General features: G+C 44.7%; 1 protein-coding gene across 4 annotated transcripts in view; it reads left to right on the top strand.

The window, feature by feature from the left end:
- The window catches only part of cacna2d3a (calcium channel, voltage-dependent, alpha 2/delta subunit 3a), a 330,804-nt gene that overhangs the window by 113,806 nt on the left and 194,498 nt on the right, over positions 1 to 22,500 (top strand). For all 4 annotated transcript variants that reach the window (XM_055932451.1, XM_055932450.1, XM_055932448.1 and 1 more), the window contains exons 8-9: positions 19,053 to 19,142; positions 20,676 to 20,789. In XM_055932451.1, coding sequence (XP_055788426.1) covers positions 19,053 to 19,142; positions 20,676 to 20,789 — 204 coding nt within the window. The remainder of the gene's footprint in view (positions 1 to 19,052; positions 19,143 to 20,675; positions 20,790 to 22,500) is intronic.

The following is a 22,500-nucleotide window of genomic DNA, read 5'->3' as shown; positions in this document are numbered from 1 at the left end:
GTGGCACCTTAATTGGGGAGGACAGGCTAGTGTTAATGGCTAGTGGAATGAGGGGAATGGTATAAAGTACATCCAACAGATGGTTTCTATGTGTTTGATGCTATTCCATTTGCTTCCGTTATTATGACCCGTTCTCCCCTCAGCAGCCTCCTGTGCTCAGTGTATTGATAAATGCACATCTGATTTGTTCATGTATCTTTGTTGTTGTAAGGGTTAAGGTTTGGGATAGGGTTAAAACATGAAGTTTAGGGACTCATTCTGAATGGTTAAGGTAAGGGTTAAGGTTTGGGATAGTGTTAAAACATTAAGTTTAGGGACACATTCTGAGTGGTTAAGGTAAGGGTTAAGGTTTGGGACAGGGATAGGGTTAAACATTAAGTTGAGGCACTCATTCTGAATGGTTAAGGTAGGGGTTAAGTTTAGGTACTCATTGTGAATGGTTAAGGTAAGGGTTAAGGTTTGGGATAGGGTTAAAACATGAAGTTTAGGGACTCATTCTGAATGGTTAAGGTAGGGGTTAAGGTTTGGGATAGTGTTAAAACATTAAGTTTAGGGACACATTCTGAGTGGTTAAGGTAGGGGTTAAGGTTTGGGACAGGGATAGGGTTAAACATTAAGTTGAGGCACTCATTCTGAATGGTTAAGGTAGGGGTTAAGTTTAGGTACTCATTCTGAATGGTTAAGGTAGGGGTTAAGTTTAGGGACTCATTCTGAATGGTTAAGGTAATGGTTAAGGTTTGGGATAGGGTTAAAACATTAAGTTTAGAGACTCATTCTGAATGGTTAAGGTGGGGGTTAAGGTTTGGGATAGGGGTAAAACATTAAGTTTAGGGACTCATTCTGAATGGTTAAGGTAGGGGTTAAGTTTAGGGACTCATTCTGAATGGTTAAGGTAAGGGTTAAGGTTTGAGATAGGGTTAAAACATTAAGTTCAGGGACTCATTCTGAATGGTTAAGGTAAGGGTTAAGGTTTGAGATAGGGTTAAAACATTAAGTTCAGGGACTCATTCTGAATGGTTAAGGTGGGGGTTAAGGTTTGGGATAGGGGTAAAACATTAAGTTTAGGGACTCATTCTGAATGGTTAAGGTAGGGGTTAAGTTTAGGGACTCATTCTGAATGGTTAAGGTAAGGGTTAAGGTTTGGGATAGGGTTAAAACATTAAGTTTAGAGACTCATTCTGAATGGTTAAGTTAGGGGTTAAGGTTTGGGATAGGGATAAAACATTACGGTTAGGGACTCATTCTGAATGGTTACGGTACGGGTCAAGTTTAGAGACTCATTCTGAACGGTTAAGGTAAGGGTTAAGGTTTGGGAAAAGGTTAAAAACAATTATTAAAATGAATGCCTAGCACTGGGATCTAACACGTGACCCTCGGAGCTCGTGGCTTATGCCAATCTGCCATCCTCATCCTCAACGCCCTAGTAAGCCTTCTACTTGATGCTAATAGCACTCACCGTTGTCCCTAGTGGCCAGTTTTGAATTCATCTCCCAAGTATCCATCTCTCCGTAGTTGGGACTTGGACGAACATCGAATATTGCCTTGGATATCAAGTGACCTGGCTACACACTCAGACACTCAGACACACACACACACACACACACACACACACACACACACACACACACACACACACACACACACACACACACACACACACACACACAGACACACACACACACACACACACACACACACACACACACACACACACACACACACACACACACACACACACACACACACACACACACACACACACACACACACACACACACACACACACACACACACACACCATGTCATCTTCCTGCTAATCTGACTGAGACAATGACACCCAGCTCTCTGAGGAAGGGAGTGGTTTGACATTTAACTTGTATGTAGGGAACACAGGCACACACACACACACACACACACACACACACACACACACACACACACACACACACACACACACACACACACACACACACACACACACACACACACACACACACACACACACACACACACACACACACACACACACACACACACACACAGTTATTTGTCTGATTAAACTGATTGAAGAGGATGAATAGGAGAGAAAAACAATGACAGATAGAGAGAGGAGAAAGGAGATAGACCGAGAGAGGGATCTGGAGAGAGGGTGAGGTATTGGTAAAGGATTCCACTGAGGAGACTGGTTTGGTCGAGGTATAAATAATTCCCAGGGTGTTACGTGTAAAGCAGTTGGCTCTTGGCAGTGGAATGTGTTAAGTACCGGAGGAGTTTTATTAGAAGCCATGCCAGCACATTAACTGGCACTCTGATCACTTTCAAACATGACCCTCAAACACTCTCTTACACAAACACACACACACACACACACACACACACACACACACACACACACACACACACACACACACACACACACACACACACACACACACACACACACACACACACACACACACACACCACACACACACACACACACACACACACACACACACACACACACACACACACACACACACACACGGAAATAGAGGGATAGAAAGGAGGGGGAAAACTAGAATAAGGAGGACAGCAATAGTAGAGTACATAGCTCCTAGGCAGCAGAGTCTCTCTCTCTCTCTTGCAGTGACCTACTGTACTGTAAGAGCTTTTAGAAAATAATCCATCTTATCCCCCCATTCCTCTCACTCTCTCCCTCCATCTCGTTCTCTAACTCACTCAATACTCTCTCTTAATCTTATCCCCCCATTCCTCTCACTCTCTCCCTCCATCACGTTCTCTAACTCACTCACTACTCTCTCTCCCCTTCCCACTCTGTGACAGCCTGTATCTCTCTACACCTCAATCTCCCTCTCTTTTTCATTTCATTTCCACTGACAGTCTCCACACCTAGTATCTTTAATTATCTTCCTTTACCTCATTCTGTCTCCTCATTCGGTCTCCTCATTCTGTCTCCTAGTCTTCATTCCTCAATTGCTACCTCCCCTTTCTGTCTTTCATTCTATGACTTTCACAAATTCTCTCTTCACCAAATCCGTTTGGAGAAGTTTTTCTTTGCTTCTTTCAATGTGACACTGAATGACTTCAGTAAGAAGGGCTGGGGGTGTGCTGATATCACAACGCTGTCTGCTTTTAACAGACACTGTGATGTGGGTTTTATTCCGCAATGTGGCGTGTTTGTGTGTGGGTGTGTGTGTGTGTGTGTATTTGTGTTAGTGTGTGTGTGTGTGTGGGTGTGTATGCACGGACGCTCACGCTTATCAAGGGCTTGCACAGCATGGTTCCTGCATGTCTCTGGGTTGTATTAGTTTGTTCTTAACTTTCTGTCTCTGAGTCGACTAGTTTAGTCTTATCTCCTCCCGAAGATACAGAACTCATTAGAATATCTGGGATGCTTCACCCAAAAAGCTTCTTCCTGTCTCTCTCTTTCTCTCTCTCTCTCTTGCTCTCTCTCTCTCTCTTTCTCTCTCTCTATCTTGCTCTCTCTCTCTCTCTTGCTCTTTCTCTCTCTTGCTCTTTCTCTCTCAATTTCAATTTAAGGGCCTTTATTGGGTAACAAATCATGAATGAACAGTAAACAGTGCACTCACAAAATATTCAAATGTCATATTATGGCTAAATGCAGTGTTGTAGTGATGTGCAAATAGTTAAAATACAAAAGGGAAAATAAATAAACATAAATATGGGTTGTATTTACAATGGTGTTTGGTCTTCACTGGTTGCGCCTTTCTTGTGGTAACAGGTCACACATATCGCTGCAGTGATTGCACACGGTGGTATCTTACCTATGGGAGTTTATCAAAATTGGGTTTGTTTTCAAATTCTTTGTGTCTGTGTAATCTGAATATAAATATATCTGTATTTATGTGTCTCTAATATGGTCATACATTTGGCAGGAGGTTAGGAAATGCTGCTCAGTTTCCACCTCATTCTGTGGGCAGTGTGCACATAGCCTGTCTTCTTTTAAGACCCAGGTCTGCCTATGGCGACCTTTCTAAATAGCAAGGCTATGCTCACTGAGTCTGTACATATTCAAATCTTCCGTTAATTTTGGGTCAGTCACGGTGGTCAGGTATTCTGTCACTGTGTACTGTCTGTTTATGGCCAAAAAGTATTCCAGTTTGCTCTGTTAATTATTTCTGATCAGTCAAGTAATTATCTTTTTGTTTTCTCATGATTTGGTTTGATCTAATTGTGTTTCTGTAACGGCAGTCCTCCTCCTCTTCAACCGAAAAGGAGGAGTAGTGATGGAACCAAGGCGCAGCGGGTTGTGAACACATAATTTATTTATAGAAAGACGAAAAACACGAACTTCACTATAACTAACAAAACAACAAACGGAGTAGACAGACCTGGACGACGAACTTACATTAAACACGAAGAACGCACGAAACAGGGAAAAAATAGACTACACAAAATGACTATGTACAAAACAAACCGAACAGTCCCGTATGGTGCGACAAACACTGACACAGGAGACAACCACCCACAAGGAACACTGTGAAACAACCTACCTAAATATGACTCTCAATTAGAGGAACGCCAAACACCTGCCTCTAATTAAGAGCCATACCAGGCAACCCTAAACCAACATAGAAACAGACAACATAGAATGCCCACCCAAACTCACGTCCTGACCAACTAACACATACAACAAACTAACAGAAATAGGTCAGGAACGTGACATAACCCCCACCCATAAGGTGCGAACTCCGGGCGCACCAGTACAAAGTCTAGGGGAGGGTCTGGGTGGGCATCTGACCACGGTGGTGGCTCAGGCTCAGGGCGAGGTCCCCACCCCACCATAGTCAATCCCAGCTTACATCTCCCCCTACAAATGACCACCCTCATCTTACACCCACTAAATCTTTTAGGTAACATCGACACAAGGGGCAGCACCGGGATAGAGGGATAGCTCAGGACAGAGGGATAGCTCAGGACAGAGGGATAGCTCAGGACAGAGAGGTAGCTCAGGATAGAGAGGTAGCTCAGGATAGAGGGGCAACTCCGGACTGAAAGGCAGCTCCGGACAGAGAGACAGCTCTGGACTGAGGGGCAGTTCTGGATAAATAGCCGCTCTGGGCTGAGGGACAGCTCATGACTGGCTGACGACTCTGGACGCTCATGGCTGGCTGACGGCTCTGGACGCTCATGGCTGGCTGACGGCTCTGGACGCTCATGGCTGGCTGACGGCTCTGGACGCTCATGGCTGGCTGACGGCTCTGGACGCTCATGGCTGGCTGACGGCTCTGGACGCTCATGGCTCGCTGACGGCTCTGGCAGATCCTGTCTGGTTGGCGGCTCTGGCAGATCCTGTCTGGTTGGCGGCTCTGGCAGATCCTGTCTGGTTGGCGGATCTGGCAGATCCTGTCTGGTTGGCGGCTCTGGCAGATCCTGACTGACGAATGGCTCTAGCGGCTCCTGACTGACTAACGGCTCTGACGGCTCGGGACAGACGGGCGGCTCTAATGGCTCAGGACAGACGGATGGCTCAGACGGCGCTGGGGAGACGGATGGCTCAGATGGCGCTACGGAGACGGATGGCTCAGATGGCGCTGCGGAGACGGATGGCTCAGACTGATCCTCTCTGGCGGAAGGCTTTGGCTGCTCCTGTCTGGCGGAAGGCTCTGTAGGCTCATGACAGACGGGCAGTTCATGCGGCGCTTGGCAGACGAACAGTTCAGGCGCCGTTGGGCAGACGGCAGACTCTGGCCGGCTGAGACGCACTGTAGGCCTGGTGCGTGGTGCCGGAACTGGAGGCACCGGACTGGAGACACGCACCTCAAGCCTAGTGCGGGGAGCAGGGACAGGGCACACTGGACTCTCAAAACGTACTATATGCTTGGTGCGTGGTACCGGCACTGGTGGCACCGGGCTGAGTGCACGCACCTCAGGACGAGTACGGGGAGAAGGAACAGTGTGTACAGGGCTCTGGAGACGCACAGGTGGCTTAGTGCGTGGTGCCGGAACTGGAGGCACCGGGCTGGAGACACGCATCATAGAGAGAGTGCGTGGAGGAGGAACAGGGCTCTGGAAACGCACTGGAAGCCTGGTGCGTGGTGTAGGCACTGGTGGTACTGGGCTGGGGCGGGGAGGTAGCGCCGGAAATACCGGACCGTGCAGGCGTACTGGCTCCCTTGAGCACCGAGCCTGCCCAACCTTACCTGGTTGAATGCTCCCCGTCGCCCGACCAGTGCGGGGAGGTGGAATAACCCGCACCGGGCTATGTAGGCGAACCGGGGACACCATGCGTAAGGCTGGTGCCATGTAAGCCGGCCCAAGGAGACGTACTGGTGGCCAGATATGTAGAGCCGGCTTCATGGCACTTGGCTCAATGCTCAATCTAGCCCTACCAGTGCGGGGAGGTGGAATAACCCGCACCGGGCTATGCACACGTACAGGAGACACCGTGCGCTCTACTGCGTAACACGGCGTCTGCCCGTACTCCCGCTCTCCACGGTTAGCCTGGGAAGTGGGTGCAGGTCTCCTACCTGCCCTTGGCCCACTACCTCTTAGCCTTCCCCCCAATAAATTTTTGGGTGGTACCCACGGGCTTTTCGGGCTTCCGTGCTAGACGCATCCCCTCATAACGCCGGTTCCCTTCTCCGATTGCCTCTGCTCTCCTCAGTGCCTCCAGCTGTTCCCATGGGAGGCGATCCCTTCCAGCCAGGATCTCCTCCCATGTGTAGCAACCTTTACCCTCCAAAACATCGTCCCAAGTCCATTCCTCCTTCTTGCGCTGTCCCTTCCTCTGAATCCACCGCTGCTTGATTCTGGATTGGTGGGTGGTTCTGTAACAGCAGTCCTCCTCCTCTTCAACCGAAAAGGAGGAGTAGTGATGGAACCAAGGCGCAGCGGGTTGTGAACACATCATTTATTTACAGAAAGACGAAAAACACGAACTTCACTATAACTAACAAAACAACAAACGGAGTAGACAGACCTGGACGACGAACTTACATTAAACACGAAGAACGCACGAACAGGGAAAAAATAGACTACACAAAATGACGATGTACAAAACAAACCGAACAGTCCCGTATGGTGCGACAAACACTGACACAGGAGACAACCACCCACAACGAACACTGTGAAACAACCTACCTAAATATGACTCTCAATTAGAGGAACGCCAAACACCTGCCTCTAATTAAGAGCCATACCAGGCAACCCTAAACCAACATAGAAACAGACAACATAGAATGCCCACCCAAACTCACGTCCTGACCAACTAACACATACAACAAACTAACAGAAATAGGTCAGGAACGTGACAGTTTCTGTCATGGGGCTCTGTGGGGTCTGTTTGTGTTTGTGAACAGCTTGCTTAGGGGACTCTTCTCTAGGTTCATCTCTCTGTAGGGGATGGCTTTGTAAAGGAAGGTTTTGGAATCGCTTCCTTTTAGGAGGTTGTAGAATTTAATGTCTCTTTTCTGAATTTTGATAATTAGTCGATATCATCCAAATTATGCTTTCCATTAATTATTTGGTATTCTACGTTGTACACAGAGGATGTTTTTGCATAATTCTTTTTGCAGAGTCTCAATTTGGTGTTTGTCCCATTTTGTGAATCCTTGGATGGTGAGCAGACCCCAAACCTGACAACCATAAAGGGCAATGGGTTCTATAAATAATTCAAGTATTTTTAGCCAGATCCTATTTGGTATGTCACTTTTTATGTTCCTTTTGATGACATAAGAAGGTCCTTCTTGCCTTGTCTCTCATCTCGTTCACAGCCTTGTGGAAGTTACCTGTGGCACTGATGTTTAGGCTGAGGTAGGTATAGTCCTTTGTGTATTCTAGGGCAACAGTGTCTAGATTAAATTTGTATTTGTGGTCCTGGCAACTGGACCATTTTTGGAACACCATTATTTTTGTCTTACTGAGATTTACTGTCAGGGCCCAGGTCTGACAGAATCTGTGCAGAAGATCTAGGTGCTGCTGTAGACCCTCCTTGGTTGGGGACAGAAGCACCAGATCATCAGCAAACAGTAGACATTTGACTTCAGATTATAGTAGGGTGAGGCCGGGTGCTGCAGACTGTTCTAGTGAACTCTCCAATTTGTTGATATATATGTTGAAGAGGATGGGGCTTAAGCTGCATCCCTGTCTCACCCCACAGCCCTGTGGAAAGAAATGTGTGTGTTCTTTGACAATATTAGCCACACACGTGTTATTTGTGTACATGGATTTTATAATGCTGGATGTTTTTCACCCAACACCACTGTCCATCAATTTGAATAGCAGACCCTCATGCCAAATCGAGTCAAAAGCATGAGAAGACGTTGCCCTTGTTTTGGTGTCTTTGTTTGTCAGTTAAGGCGTGCAGGGTGAATACGTAGTCTGTCGTACGTTAATTTGGTAAAAAGGCAATTTGACATTTGCTCAGTAAATGTAGGAGTCTGCTGTTATTGATAATGCAGAGGATTTTCCCAAGAATGCTGTTGACGCATATCCCTTGATAGTTATTGGGGTCAAATTTGTCTACACTTTTGTGGATTGGGGTGATCAGTCCTTTGTTCCAAATATTGGGGAATATGTCAGAGCTGAGGATTATGTTAAATAGTTTAAGTATAGCCAATTGGAATTTGTGGTCTGGATATTTTACCATAGCCCTGTTTCTGTCTCTCCCTTCCCTCTCTCACTCTGTTTCTGTCTCTCCCTTCCCTCTGTTTTGTGTCATCTATCTCTGATCTCTCTCTCTATTCTTTGTCGAGAAGAAAGCAATAATGTAAAAGGAATGAATGGTCAGACCAGAACAAATCTTTTTGTTTCCACCACTAAATATATTTGGATTCTAGTGAAAGTTCAGAAGATGGTTTCTATTTGAGTTTGATGGGCTACTCATTTCATATCTGAGAGTAGTATCTGTATATCTGCCTCAGATAGAGAGAGAGGGAGCGAGAGAGGGAGAGAGAGAGGGAGCGAGAGAGGGAGCGATAGAGTGAGAGAGAGAGGGAGTGAGAGAGGAAGAGCAAGAGGTTGTTAGTTTTGAGTGAGCTGTGAGTGAGGGAAAATTGCGCCGGTGTCTGTATGCTAACAGAGTGGACCCAGAGAGATATGAGACCCTACTATCATCAGACCCACTGCCGCTGAACACACACGCACGCACGCACACACACACACACGCACGCACGCATGCTCGCACGCACACATACTGTAGTAGGTAGAGTCGGTTGGGCCTCAGGGTACAAACGTGTGCAGAGTCTATTAACCTTTTCCTTGTGCACAACAAAGTGAGCGCTCATGCCATATCACCTGGCTGGTACAGGATTACTTGCATCTCTGTTTAAAAGAAGGGTAACAGGTAATTGTGTATTCTGAAACTGGGTGGGCTGAGGTACTTGTTTGTGAGTGTGTGTGTTTGTCTGTGTGTGTGTGTGTGTGTGTGTGTGTGTGTGTGTGTGTGTGTGTGTGTGTGTGTGTGTGTGTGTGTGTGTGTGTGTGTGTGTGTGTGTGTGTGTGTGTGTGTGTGTGTGTGTGTGTGTGTGTGTGTGTTGATGGGGAGATGTTTGTGACTCCCAAAGGAGAAGCTCTCATATGGTCTATGTTGTTGTGACTCCCTGTTGCATCTGGGAATCTGTTACCCTTGTTCGATAGGAAAGACCACAAGTAGAGAGGGTTGAGGAGTGGGTGAGGCGAGAGAGAAGAAGAGAGAGCTGGGAGGAGATGGGGATTTAGGGACAGGAACATCTGGAGAGGTGAGGAAAGGGATTTGAGGAGGGTTGTGGTTGTGTGTGTGTTTTGTGTGTGTGCGTGTGTGTGTGCATGCATGTGTTTATTTGTGTGAGTGTGTGTTTAGATTGAGGCCAGTGTTGGTAGTGCCTCCAGGCTGCAGTTTATAAGGAGACAAACAGATGACACCCACCGGGTTGCTGACAACATTAAACTCCATTCAAATTTATGTGAAAGGACACATACAAACACGCACGCACGCACGCACGCACGCACGCACGCACGCACGCACGCACGCACGCACGCACACACACACACACACACACACACACACACACACACACACACACACACACACACACACACACACACACACACACACACACACACACACACACACACAGAGGGGAGAATGCCTGGAGAAGGATTGGTCTTTAACTGAGTAGCCTTGGGGAGTGGGTCATGAAGGTGAACATGGTTTTGTTCCTGTTTTGTGGACTAAAGTGTCATGTCAGTGTGTAGATGTTAATTCACTGGTTTATTGTGAGTACTTGCCAAGTTAACTTCTTTGGGCTGCAAGCCCGAAGCCGGGCACAATATGACAACAGCCACTTCAAGTGCAGGGCGCGAAATTCAAAATATATCTTTTTGAAATATTTAACTTTCACACATTAATAACAAGTCCAATACAGCATATGAAAGATACACATCTTGTGAATCCAGCCAACATGTCCGATTTTTAAAATGTTTTACAGCAAAAACACCACATATATTTATGTTAGCTCACCACCAAATACAAAAAAGGACAGACATTTTTCACAGCACAGGTAGCATGCACAAAGCCAACCTAAGAACCAAGAACCAACCAAACTAACCAAGAAACAACTTCATCAGATGACAGTCTTATAACATGTTATACAATAAATCTATGTTTTGTTCGAAAAATGTGCATATTTGAGGTATAAATCAGTTTTACATTGCAGCTACCATCACAGCTACCGTCACAAATAGGACCGAAGCAGCCAGAGTAATTACATACACCAACGTCAAATACCTAAATACTCATCATAAAACATTTCTGAAAAATCGATGGTGTATAGCAAATTAAAGACAGACATCTTGTGAATCCAGACAATATTTCTGATTTTTTAAGTGTTTTACAGCGAAAAACACAATATAGCATTATATTAGCTTACTACAATAGCCTACCACACTACCGCATTCATTCATCAAGGCACGTTAGCGATAGCAATAGGCACGTTAGCGATAGCAATAGGCACGTTAGCGATAGCGAATAAACCAGCAAAAGATATATAATTTTTGATAAGCTAACCTTGATAAGCTTCATCCGATGACAGTCCTATAACATCAGGTTATACATACACTTAAGTTTTGTTCGAAAATGTGCATATTTAGAGCTGAAATCAGTGGTTATACATTGTGCTAACGTAGCATCTTTTTCCCAGAATGTGAAGATATTTTCATGGCACTCAACTATTCTAACCAAATAACTATACATAAACGTTACTAAAAAATACATGTTGTATAGGAAATGATAGATACACTAGTTCTTAATGCAATCGCCGTGTTAGAATTCTAAAAATAACTTCATTACGACATCCAGTTTAGGTATAGCGAGAGAGTACCCAAAATCTGGGCGCAAACGACTATTTCACATGTTCGACAGATATATGAAATAGCATCATAAAATGTGTCCTACTTTTGATGATCTTTCATCAGAATGTTGTTTCAAGGGGTCCTTTGTCGGGAACAATCGTTGTTTGGATTTAGAATGTCCTCTTCTCCAGTCAATTAGCACGGAAAGCTAGCAAAGTAGCGCAAAGCTCTCCTTCGTGAACAAACGCACACAACGCAACACGCCTAACGTTCCGAATAAATTTCAATAATCTAATAAAACTATATTGAAAAAACATACTTTACGATGATATTGTCACGTGTATCAAATAAAATCAAAGCCGGAGATATTAGTCGTCTATAACGACAGCTTATCAGAAGGCAAAACCAGGTCCCTTCACGCGCTCTCCAGAAAACAGGAAACTGGTGACACGTCATACAAAGAGCATTTATTCGATCCCAGATCAAGCTATTACACTCCATTTCTTCTCTCACTGCCTGTCGACATCTAGTGGAAGACGTATGAAGTGCATGTATTCTAATAAATATCAATGACCTTTATAGGCAGGCCCTAGAACAGAGCATCGAGTTCAGATTTTCCACTTCCTGTCAGGAAGTTTGCTGCAAAATGAGTTCTGTTTTACTCACAGATATAATTCAAACGGTTTTAGAAACTAGAGTGTTTTCTATCCAATAGTAATAATAATATGCATATTGTACGAGCAAGAATTGAGTACGAGGCCGTTTGAAATGGGCACCTTTTATCCGGCTACTCAATACTGCCCCTGCAGCCCAAACAGGTTAAAGAGGTCTGCCAGACTGGCATTACAATCTCTACTGTCCTGCATGTTTTATTCTTTACTGTGCTCTCCACAATTCTTTCTTCAATTTATGTTTTTCATCCATCCCTCCATTTCTATTTTCTTTCTTCTCCTTCTACGCCCCCTCTCGATCTCTGTAATAATATCCTTTCAGCACTGATAGTTGTTATCTCTCTGTATTAATATCCTTTCAGCACTGATAGTTGTATCTCTCTGTAATAATATCCTTTCAGCACTGATAGTTGTTTCTCTCTGTATTAATATCCTTTCAGCACTGATAGTTGTATCTCTCTGTATTAATATCCTTTCAGCACTGATAGTTGTTATCTCTCTGTATTAATATCCTTTCAGCACTGGTAGTTGTTATCTCTCTGTATTAATATCCTTTCAGCATTGATAGTTGTATCTCTTTGTATTAATATCCTTTCAGCATTGATAGTTGTTATCTCTCTGTATTAATATCCTTAGAGCACTGAGAGTTGTATCTCTCTGTATTAATATCCTTTCAGCACTGATAGTTGTTATCTCTCTGTATTAATATCCTTTCAGCACTGATAGTTGTATCTCTCTGTATTAATATCCAATAGTATCCAATAGACCAGACGTGTCGACACGACCACGTCTGGTCTGCAGACAAATACCCCATCCGCTGTGCCCTCAACCGGCCTCCGTCTGAGCAGACCCCCTCCGTCTGAGCAGACCACCCCCCCGGGCTACTAACTTTAAACGCCGCGGGCTAGCTTAGTGGAGGCCTCACTACTTCATCTACGGCTGGCCCCTGGACACTATGATCACTTGGCTACATAGCTTATGCCTGCTTGACTGTCCATTAATTCACGGTACTCCATTCTGTTTATTTGTGTTTTATCTGTCGGCTCTGTGCCTTAACTCAGGATCTGTGTGTAGTTAATCCGACCCTCTCTGCCCAGTCGTCGCCATTTTTACCTTCTGTTGCTGTGTTAGCCGACTAGCTGCTGTTATCTGACCTGCTGTTTTAGCTAGCTCTCCCAATCATGACCTGCAATCACTTTATGCCTTATTGTATGTCTCTCTCAAATATCAATATGCCTTGCATACTGTTGTTCAGGCTAGTTATCATTGTTTTGGTTTGCAATGGACCCAGTAGTTCCACTCTCCGTACCTCTGATACCTCCTTTGTCCCACCCCCCACACATGCGGTGACCTCACCCATTGAGACCAGCATGTCCAGAGTTACAACCTCTCTTATCATCACCCAGTGCCTGGGCTTGCCTCCGCTGTACCCGTGCCCCACCATACCCTGGTCTGCACATTATGCCCAGAATCTATTCTACCACGCCCATAAATCTGCTCCTTTTATTCCTTGTCCCCAACGCTCTAGGCGACCAGTTTTGATAGCCTTTAGCCGCACCCTCATCCTACTGCTCCTCTGTTCCTCGGGTGATGTGGAGGTAAACCCAGGCCCTGCATGTCCCCAGTCACCCTCATTTGTTGACTTCTGTGATCGAAAAAGCCTTGGCCTCATGCATGTCAACATCAGAAGCCTCCTGCCTAAGTTTGCCTTACTCACCGCTTTAGCACACTCTGCCAACCCTGATGTCCTTGCCGTGTCTGAATCCTGGCTTAGGAAGGCCACCAAAAACTCTGAGATTTCCATACCCAACTATAACACTTTCCGTCAAGATATAACTGCCAAAGGGGGAGGAGTTGCAATCTACTGCAGAGATAGCCTGCAAAGTTCTGTCATACTTTCCAAGTCTATGCCCAAACAGTTTGAACTTCTAATTTTAAAAATTAATCTCTCCAGAAATAAGTCTCTCACTGTTGCCGCCTGCTACCGACCCCCCTCAGCTCCCAGCTGTGCCCTGGACACCATCTGTGAATTGATCGCTCCCCATCTAGCTTCAGAGTTTGTTCTGTTAGGTGACCTAAACTGGGATATGCTTAACACCCCGGCAGTCCTACAATCTAAGCTTGATGCCCTCAATCTCACACAAATCATCAAGGAACCCACCAGGTACAACCCCAAATCCGTAAACATGGGCACCCTAATAGACATTATCCTGACCAACTTGCCCTCCAAATACACCTCTGCTGTCTTCAATCAAGATCTCAGCGATCACTGCCTCATTGCCTGTATCCGCCACGGGTCCACGGTCAAACGACCACCCCTCATCACTGTCAAACGCTCCCTGAAACACTTCTGCGAGCAGGCCTTTCTAATCGACCTGGCCCGGGTACCCTGGAAGGATATTGACCTCATCCCGTCAGTTGAGGATGCCTGGTCATTCTTTAAAAGTTACTTCCTCACCATATTAGACAAGCATGCTCCGTTCAAAAAATGCAGAACCAAGAACAGATATAGCCCTTGGTTCACTCCAGACCTGACTGCCCTCGACCAGCACAAAAACATCCTGTGGCGTCCTGCGATAGCATCGAAGAGCCCCCGTGATATGCAACTGTTCAGGGAAGTCAGGAACCAATACACGCAGTCAGTCAGGAAAGCAAAGGCCAGCTTTTTCAAGCAGAAATTTGCATCCTGTAGCTCTAACTCCAAAAAGTTCTGGGATACTGTAAAGTCCATGGAAAACAAGAGCACCTCCTCCCAGCTGCCCACTGCACTGAGGCTAGATAACACGGTCACCACTGATAAGTCCGTGATAATCGAAAACTTCAACAAACATTTCTCAATGGCTGGCCATGCCTTCCACCTGGCGACTCCAACCTTGGCCAACAGCCCCGCCCGGCCCGCTGCTACTCGCCCAAGCGTCCCCAGCTTCTCCTTTACCCATATCCAGATAGCAGATGTTCTGAAAGAGCTGGAAAACCTGGACCCATACAAATCAGCTGGGCTTGACAATCTGGACCCCCTATTTCTGAAACTGTCCGCCGCCATTGTCGCTATTACCAGCCTGTTCAACCTCTCCTTCGTATCATCTGAGATTCCCAAGGATTGGAAAGCTGCCGCTGTCATTCCCCTCTTCAAAGGGGGAGACACCCTGGACCCAAACTGTTAAGGACCTATATCCATCCTGCCCTGCCTAGCTAAGGTCTTCGAAAGCCAAGTCAACAAACAGATCACTGACCATCTCGAATCCCACCGTACCTTCTCCGCTGTGCAATCCGGTTTCCGAGCCGTTCACGGGTGCACCTCAGCCACGCTCAAGGTACTAAACGATATCATAACCGCCATCGATAAAAGACATTACTGTGCAGCCGTCTTCATCGACCTGGCCAAGGCTTTCGACTCTGTCAATCACCATATTCTTATCGGCAGACTCAATAGCCTCGGTTTTTCTAATGACTGCCTTGCCTGGTTCACCAACTACTTTGCAGACAGAGTTCAGTGTGTCAAATCGGAGGGCATGTTGTCCGGTCCTCTGGCAGTCTCTATGGGGGTACCACAGGGTTCAATTCTCGGGCCGACTCTTTTCTCTGTATACATCAATGATGTTGCTCTTGCTGCGGGCGATTCCCTGATCCACCTCTACGCAGACGACACCATTCTGTATACTTCCGGCCCTTCCCTGGACACTGTGCTATCTAACCTCCAAATGAGCTTCAATGCCATACAACACTCCTTCCGTGGCCTCCAACTGCTCTTAAATGCTAGTAAAACCAAATGCATGCTTTTCAACCGCTCTCTGCCTGCACCCGCACGCCCGACTAGCATCACCACCCTGGACGGTTCCGACCTAGAATATGTGGACATCTATAAGTACCTAGGTGTCTGGCTAGACTGCAAACTCTCCTTCCAGACTCATATCAAACATCTCCAATCCAAAATCAAATCTAGAGTCGGCTTTCTATTCCGGAACAAAGCCTCCTTCACTCACGCCGCCAAACTTACCCTAGTAAAACTGACTATCCTACCGATCCTCGACTTCGGCGATGTCATCTACAAAATAGCTTCCAATACTCTACTTAGCAAACTGGATGCAGTTTATCACAGTGCCATCCGTTTTGTTACTAAAGCACCTTATACGACCCACCACTGCGACCTGTATGCCCTAGTCGGCTGGCCCTCGCTACATGTTCGTCGTCAGACCCACTGGCTCCAGGCCATCTACAAGGCTATGCTAGGTAAAGTGCCGCCTTATCTCAGTTCACTGGTCACGATGGCTACACCCACCCGTAGCACGCGCTCCAGCAGGTGTATCTCACTGATCATCCCTAAAGCCAAAACCTCATTTGGACGCCTTTCCTTCCAGTTCTCTGCTGCCTGCGACTGGAACGAATTGCAAAAATCTCTGAAGTTGGAGACTTTTATCTCCCTCAACAACTTTAAAAATCTGCTATCCGAGCAGCTAACCGATCGCTGCAGCTGTACATAGTCCATCTGTAAACTACCCACCCAATTTACCTACCTCACCCCCATACTGCTTTTATTTATTTAATTTTCTGCTCTTTTGCACACCAGTATCTCTTCTTGCACATGATCATCTGATGATTTATCACTCCAGTGTTATCTGCTAAATTGTAATTACTCGATTTATTGCCTACCTCATGCCTTTTGCACACATTGTATATAGATTCTCTTTTTCCTACCATGTTATTGACTTGTTTATTGTTTACTCCATGTGTAACTCTGTGTTGTTGTCTGTTCACACTGCTATGCTTTATCTTGGCCAGGTCGCAGTTGCAAATGAGAACTTGTTCTCAACTAGCCTACCTGGTTAAATAAAGGTGAAATAGAAAAATAAAAAAATAAATATCCTTTCAGCACTGATAGTTGTATCTCTCTGTATTAATATCCTTTCAGCACTGATAGTTGTATCTCTCTGTATTAATATCCTTTCAGCACTGATAGTTGTATCTCTCTGTATTAATATCCTTTCAGCACTGATAGTTCTTTATCTCTTTATTAATATCCTTTCAGCACTGATAGTTGTATCTCTCTGTATTAATATCCTTTCAGCACTGATAGTTGTTTCTCTCTGTATTAAAATCCTTTCAGCACTGATAGTTGTTATCTCTCTTTATTAATATCCTTTCAGCACTGATAGTTGTTGTCTCTCTGTATTAATATCCTTTCAGCACTGATAGCTGTTGTCTCTCTGTATTAATATCCTTTCAGCACTGATAGTTGTTTGTCTCTGTATTAAAATCCTTTCAGCACTGATAGTTGTTATCTATCTGCATTAATATCCTTTCAGCTCTGATAGTTGTTATCTCTCTGTATTAATATCCTTTCAGCACTATAGTTGTTATCTCTCTGTATTAATATCCTTTTAGCACTGATAGTTGGGTCTCTCTGTATTAATATCCTTTCAGCACTGATAGTTGTTTCTCTCTGTATTTTTAATCCTTTCAGCACTGATAGTTGTTATCTCTCTGTATTAAAATCCTTTCAGCACTGATAGTTGGGTCTCTCTGTATTAATATCCTTTCAGCACGGATAGTTGTTTCTCTCTGTATTTTTAATCCTTTCAGCACTGATAGTTGTTATCTCTCTGTATTAAAATCCTTTCAGCACTGATAGTTGTTTCTCTTTGTATTAATATCCTTTCAGCACTGATAGTTGTTATCTCTCTGTATTAATTTCCTTTCAGCACTGATCGTTGTTATCTCTCTGTATTAATATCCTTTCAGCACTGATAGTTGTTTCTCTCTGTATTAATATCCTTTCAGCACTGATAGTTGTATCTCTCTGTATTAATATCCTTTCAGCACTGATCGTTGTTATCTATCTGCATTAATATCCTTTCAGCACTGATCGTTGTTATCTCTCTGTATTAATATCCTTTCAGCACTGATAGTTGTTTCTATCTGTATTAAAATCCTTTCAGCACTGATAGTTGTTATCTCTCTGTATTAATATCCTTTCAGCACTGATAGTTGTTGTCTCTCTGTATTAATATCCTTTCAGCACTGATAGCTGTTGTCTCTCTGTATTAATATCCTTTCAGCACTGATAGTTGTATCTCTCTGTATTAATATCCTTTCAGCACTGATAGTTGTATCTCTCTGTATTAATATCCTTTCAGCACTGATAGTTGTATCTCTCTGTATTAATATCCTTTCAGCACTGATAGTTGTTGTCTCTCTGCATTAATATCCTTTCAGCACTGATAGTTGTTATCTCTCTGTATTAATATCCTTTCAGCACTGTAGTTGTTATCTCTCTGTATTAATATCCTTTTAGCACCGATAGTTGGGTCTCTCTGTATTAATATCCTTTCAGCACTGATAGTTGTTTCTCTCTGTATTTTTAATCCTTTCAGCACTGATAGTTGTTATCTCTCTGTATTAAAATCCTTTCAGCACTGATAGTTGTTTCTCTTTGTATTAATATCCTTTCAGCACTGAAAGTTGTTATCTCTCTGTATTAATTTCCTTTCAGCACTGATCGTTGTTATCTCTCTGTATTAATATCCTTTCAGCACTGATAGTTGTTTCTCTCTGTATTAATATCCTTTCAGCACTGATAGTTGTATCTCTCTGTATTAATATCCTTTCAGCTCTGATCGTTGTTATCTATCTGTATTAATATCCTTTCAGCACTGATCGTTGTTATCTCTCTGTATTAATATCCTTTCAGCACTGATAGTTGTTTCTCTCTGTATTAAAATCCTTTCAGCACTGATAGTTGTTATCTCTCTGTATTAATATCCTTTCAGCACTGATAGTTGTTGTCTCTCTGTATTAATATCCTTTCAGCACTGATAGTTGTTTGTCTCTGTATTAATATCCTTTCAGCACTGATAGTTGTTATCTATCTGCATTAATATCCTTTCAGCACTGATAGTTGTTATCTCTCTGTATTAATATCCTTTCAGCACCGATAGTTGTTATCTCTCTGTATTAATATCCCTTCAGCACTGATAGTTGTTATATCTCTGTATTAAAATCCTTTCAGCACTGATAGTTGTTATCTCTCTGTATTAAAATCCTTTCAGCACTGATAGTTGTTATCTCTCTGTCCATCTCTATGCGCAGCATTTCCGGATGAATCTGGATAAGCTGTTAGCTAAAGGCATCGGCATGCTGGACGTAGGTCTCACTGAAGCCTTCGAGGTCCTCAATGATGTGAGTACTCACACACACACACACACACACACACACACACACACACACACACACACACACACACACACACACACACACACACACACACACACACACACACACACACACACACACACACACACACACACACACACACACACACACGAGTACACACAAAACAAACAATGTTATACTACAGACAGACAGCAAGAGAGAGTGAAAGGGGGAGAGAGGGAGAAGGGCATTCAGATCAGAGTTAATTAAAACACTGCAATTAATACCCTAATCAACAGACACATGTTAACAAGAGAATGCTTGACCCAATCCAGTGGCTGGAACCCTGATTACACACAGACACACATGCAACGTTATTAAAATGTGTAATGTATGTTTGACCCAATCAGACGTGGTGCTTTGAGCACCTAGAGAAGGGTTATATAAATGATATCCATTCATATTATTAGTTCCATTATGATGATATGATTAGAGTGATGATATGTCAGGGTGTGTCTGATTATAGCAGGCTTAGTGGTTAGTGCGTTGTGGAACGAATCTAGTATATAGTAGACCTAATGGATTGTAATGAAATGAACCGCCATGCGCTCTCTCAATATCTCTCCCTCTCTCTCCCTCTCTCTGTCTCTCTCTCTCTCTCTCTCTCTCTCTCTCTCTGTCTCTCTCTCTCTCTCTCTCTCTCTTTCTCTGTCTCTCTGTCTCTCTCTCTCTCTCTGTCTCTCTCTATCTCTCTCTTTCTCTCTGTCTCTCTCTCTCTCCCTCTCTCTGTCTGTCTCTCTCTCAATCTCTCTCTCTGTCTGTCTCTCTCTCAATCTCTCTCTCTGTCTATTCAATTCAATTCAAAAGGCTTTATTGCACTCTCTTCCCCCTCTCTCTCCTAATGCTCTCTCTTCCCCCTCGCTCTCTCTCTTTGTCTCTGTCTACCTTTCTCTCCCTGTCTATCTCACTCCCCCCATCTTTCCCCGTCTATCTCACTCCCTCCGTCTCTCTTTTTGTCTCTCTTTGTCTCTCTCTCTCTCTCTCTCTCTCTCTCGCTCTCTGTCTATATCACTCACTCTCTCCCTCCCTCTATATCTGTCTATCTCACTCCCTACCTCTCTCTTTCTCTATCTCACTCCCTCCATCTCTCTCTTTGTCTCTCTTTCTCTGTCTATCTCACGCCCTCCCCCTCTCTCTGTAGTTATTTGGCCGTTAGGAAAGGAGGTTAAGTTGAGACAGGGGTGTAATCTAATGTGGGTAATGGACTGTGAAACACTATCACTAGGGTTCTCTCTTCCTACGGGTTAGACTGTTAATGTGTGGATGAACTCTACTCTTCCTGTCTCCGTCCCTCCTCTCTCTTTCTAGGGGTTAGACTCTTAGTGAATGGATGGACTCTACTCTCCCTGTCTCCCTCCCTCTTCTCTCTTCCTAAGGGTTAGACTACTACATTTGCGCTAATAATCTCTCTCTCCTTCTCTCTCTATCTCCCCCCTATCTCTCTCTCTCCACCCATCCCTCTCCCTCCCTCTGTTTCTCTTTCCATCTCTCTCCTTTTAGTTTAACCAGACAGGTCGAGGCAGTGTGTGTAGTCAGGCCATCATGTTGGTGACCGATGGGGCAGTTGATACTTATGACTCTGTGTTCGCCAAGTACAACTGGCCCGACAGAAAGGTATGTCTCCCTCATGAGTCTCCCGTCTCCCCCTCTCTCCCCATTGTTTCCCCCGGCAGTACATCAGTGTTTAACGGATCAGCAGTGTGACCTCATGACCTTCCCTGCAGCCAGGTGGATCCCCACTGAGATACAATATGCTGCTAATGTCCCACCCAGTTGCTAACATGCTACGCTGACTTCTCAATGTGTAAAAGCACATCACCCGAACATGCTACACTGATTGCTCAATGTGTAAAAGCACATCGTGCTAACATGCTACACTGACTACTCAATGTGTAAAAGCACAGCATGCTAACATGCTAACATGCTACCCTGACTGCTCAATGTGTAAAAGCACAGCATGCTAACATGCTAACATGCTACACTGACTGCTCAATGTGTAAAAGCACTTCATGCTAACATGCTAACATGCTACACTGACTGCTCAATGTGTAAAAGCACTAATGCTAACATGCTAACATTCTACACTGACTGCTCAACATGGAAAAACACATCATGCTAACATGCTACACTGACTGCTCAATGTGTAAATGCACATCATGTTAACATGCTAACATGCTACACTAACTGACTGCTCAATGCGTAAATGCACATCATGCTAACATGTTAACATGCTACACTGACTGCTCAATGTGTAAAAGCATATCTTGCTAACATATGAACTCAGCAAAAAAATAAATGTCCTCTCACTGTCAACTTCGTTTATTTTCAGAAAACGTAACATGTGTAAATATTTGTATCAACATAACAAGATTCAACAACTGAGACATAAACTGAACAAGTTCCACAGACATTTGACTAATAGAAATGGAATGATATGTCCCGAAACAAAGGGGGTGGGTCAAAATCAAAAGTAACAGTCAGTATCTGGTGTAGCCACCAGGTGCATTAAGTACTGCAGTGCATCTCCTCCTTATGGACTGCACCAGATTTGTCAGTTCTTGTGAGATGTTACCCCAGTCTTACACCAAGGCACCTGCAAGTTCCCGGACATTTCTGAGGGCGAATGGCCCTAGCCCTCACCCTCCAATCCAACAGGTCCCAGATGTGTTCAATGGGATTGAGATCCGGGCTCACCGCTGGCCATGGCAGAACACTGACAATCCTGTCTTGCAGGAAATCACGCACAGAACGAGCAGTATGGCTGGTGGCATTGTCATGCTGGAGGGTCATGTTAGGATGAGCCTGAGGAAGGGTACCACATGAGGAGGATGTCTTCCCTGTAACGCACAGCATTGAGATTGCCTGCAATGATAACAAGCTCAGTCCGATGATGCTGTGACACACCGCCCCAGACCATGATGGACCCTCTACCTCCAAATCGATCCCGCTCCAGAGTACAGGCCTCGGTGTAACGCTCATTCCTTCGATGATAAACCCGAATCCGACCATCACCCCTTATGAGACAAAACCGCGACTCGTCAGTGAAGAGCACTTTTTGCCAGTCCTGTCTGGTCCAGTGACGGTGGGTTTGTGCCCATAGGCGACGTTGTTGCTGGTAATGTCTGGTGAGGACCTGCCTTACAACAGGCCTACAAGCTCTCAGTCCAGCCTCTCTCAGCCTATTGCGGACAGTCTGAGCACTGATGGAGGGATTGTGCGTTCCTGGTGTAACTCGGGCAGTTGTTATTCCCATACTGTACCTGTCCACAGGTGTGATGTTCGGATGTACCGATCCTGTGCAGGTGTTGTTACACGTGGTCTGCCA

This window comes from Salvelinus fontinalis, chromosome 8, assembly GCF_029448725.1.
Source record: "Salvelinus fontinalis isolate EN_2023a chromosome 8, ASM2944872v1, whole genome shotgun sequence".
NCBI lineage: Eukaryota > Metazoa > Chordata > Actinopteri > Salmoniformes > Salmonidae > Salvelinus > Salvelinus fontinalis.
Note: the sequence above shows the minus strand (reverse complement) of the source record. Positions and strands in the feature narration are given on the sequence as shown.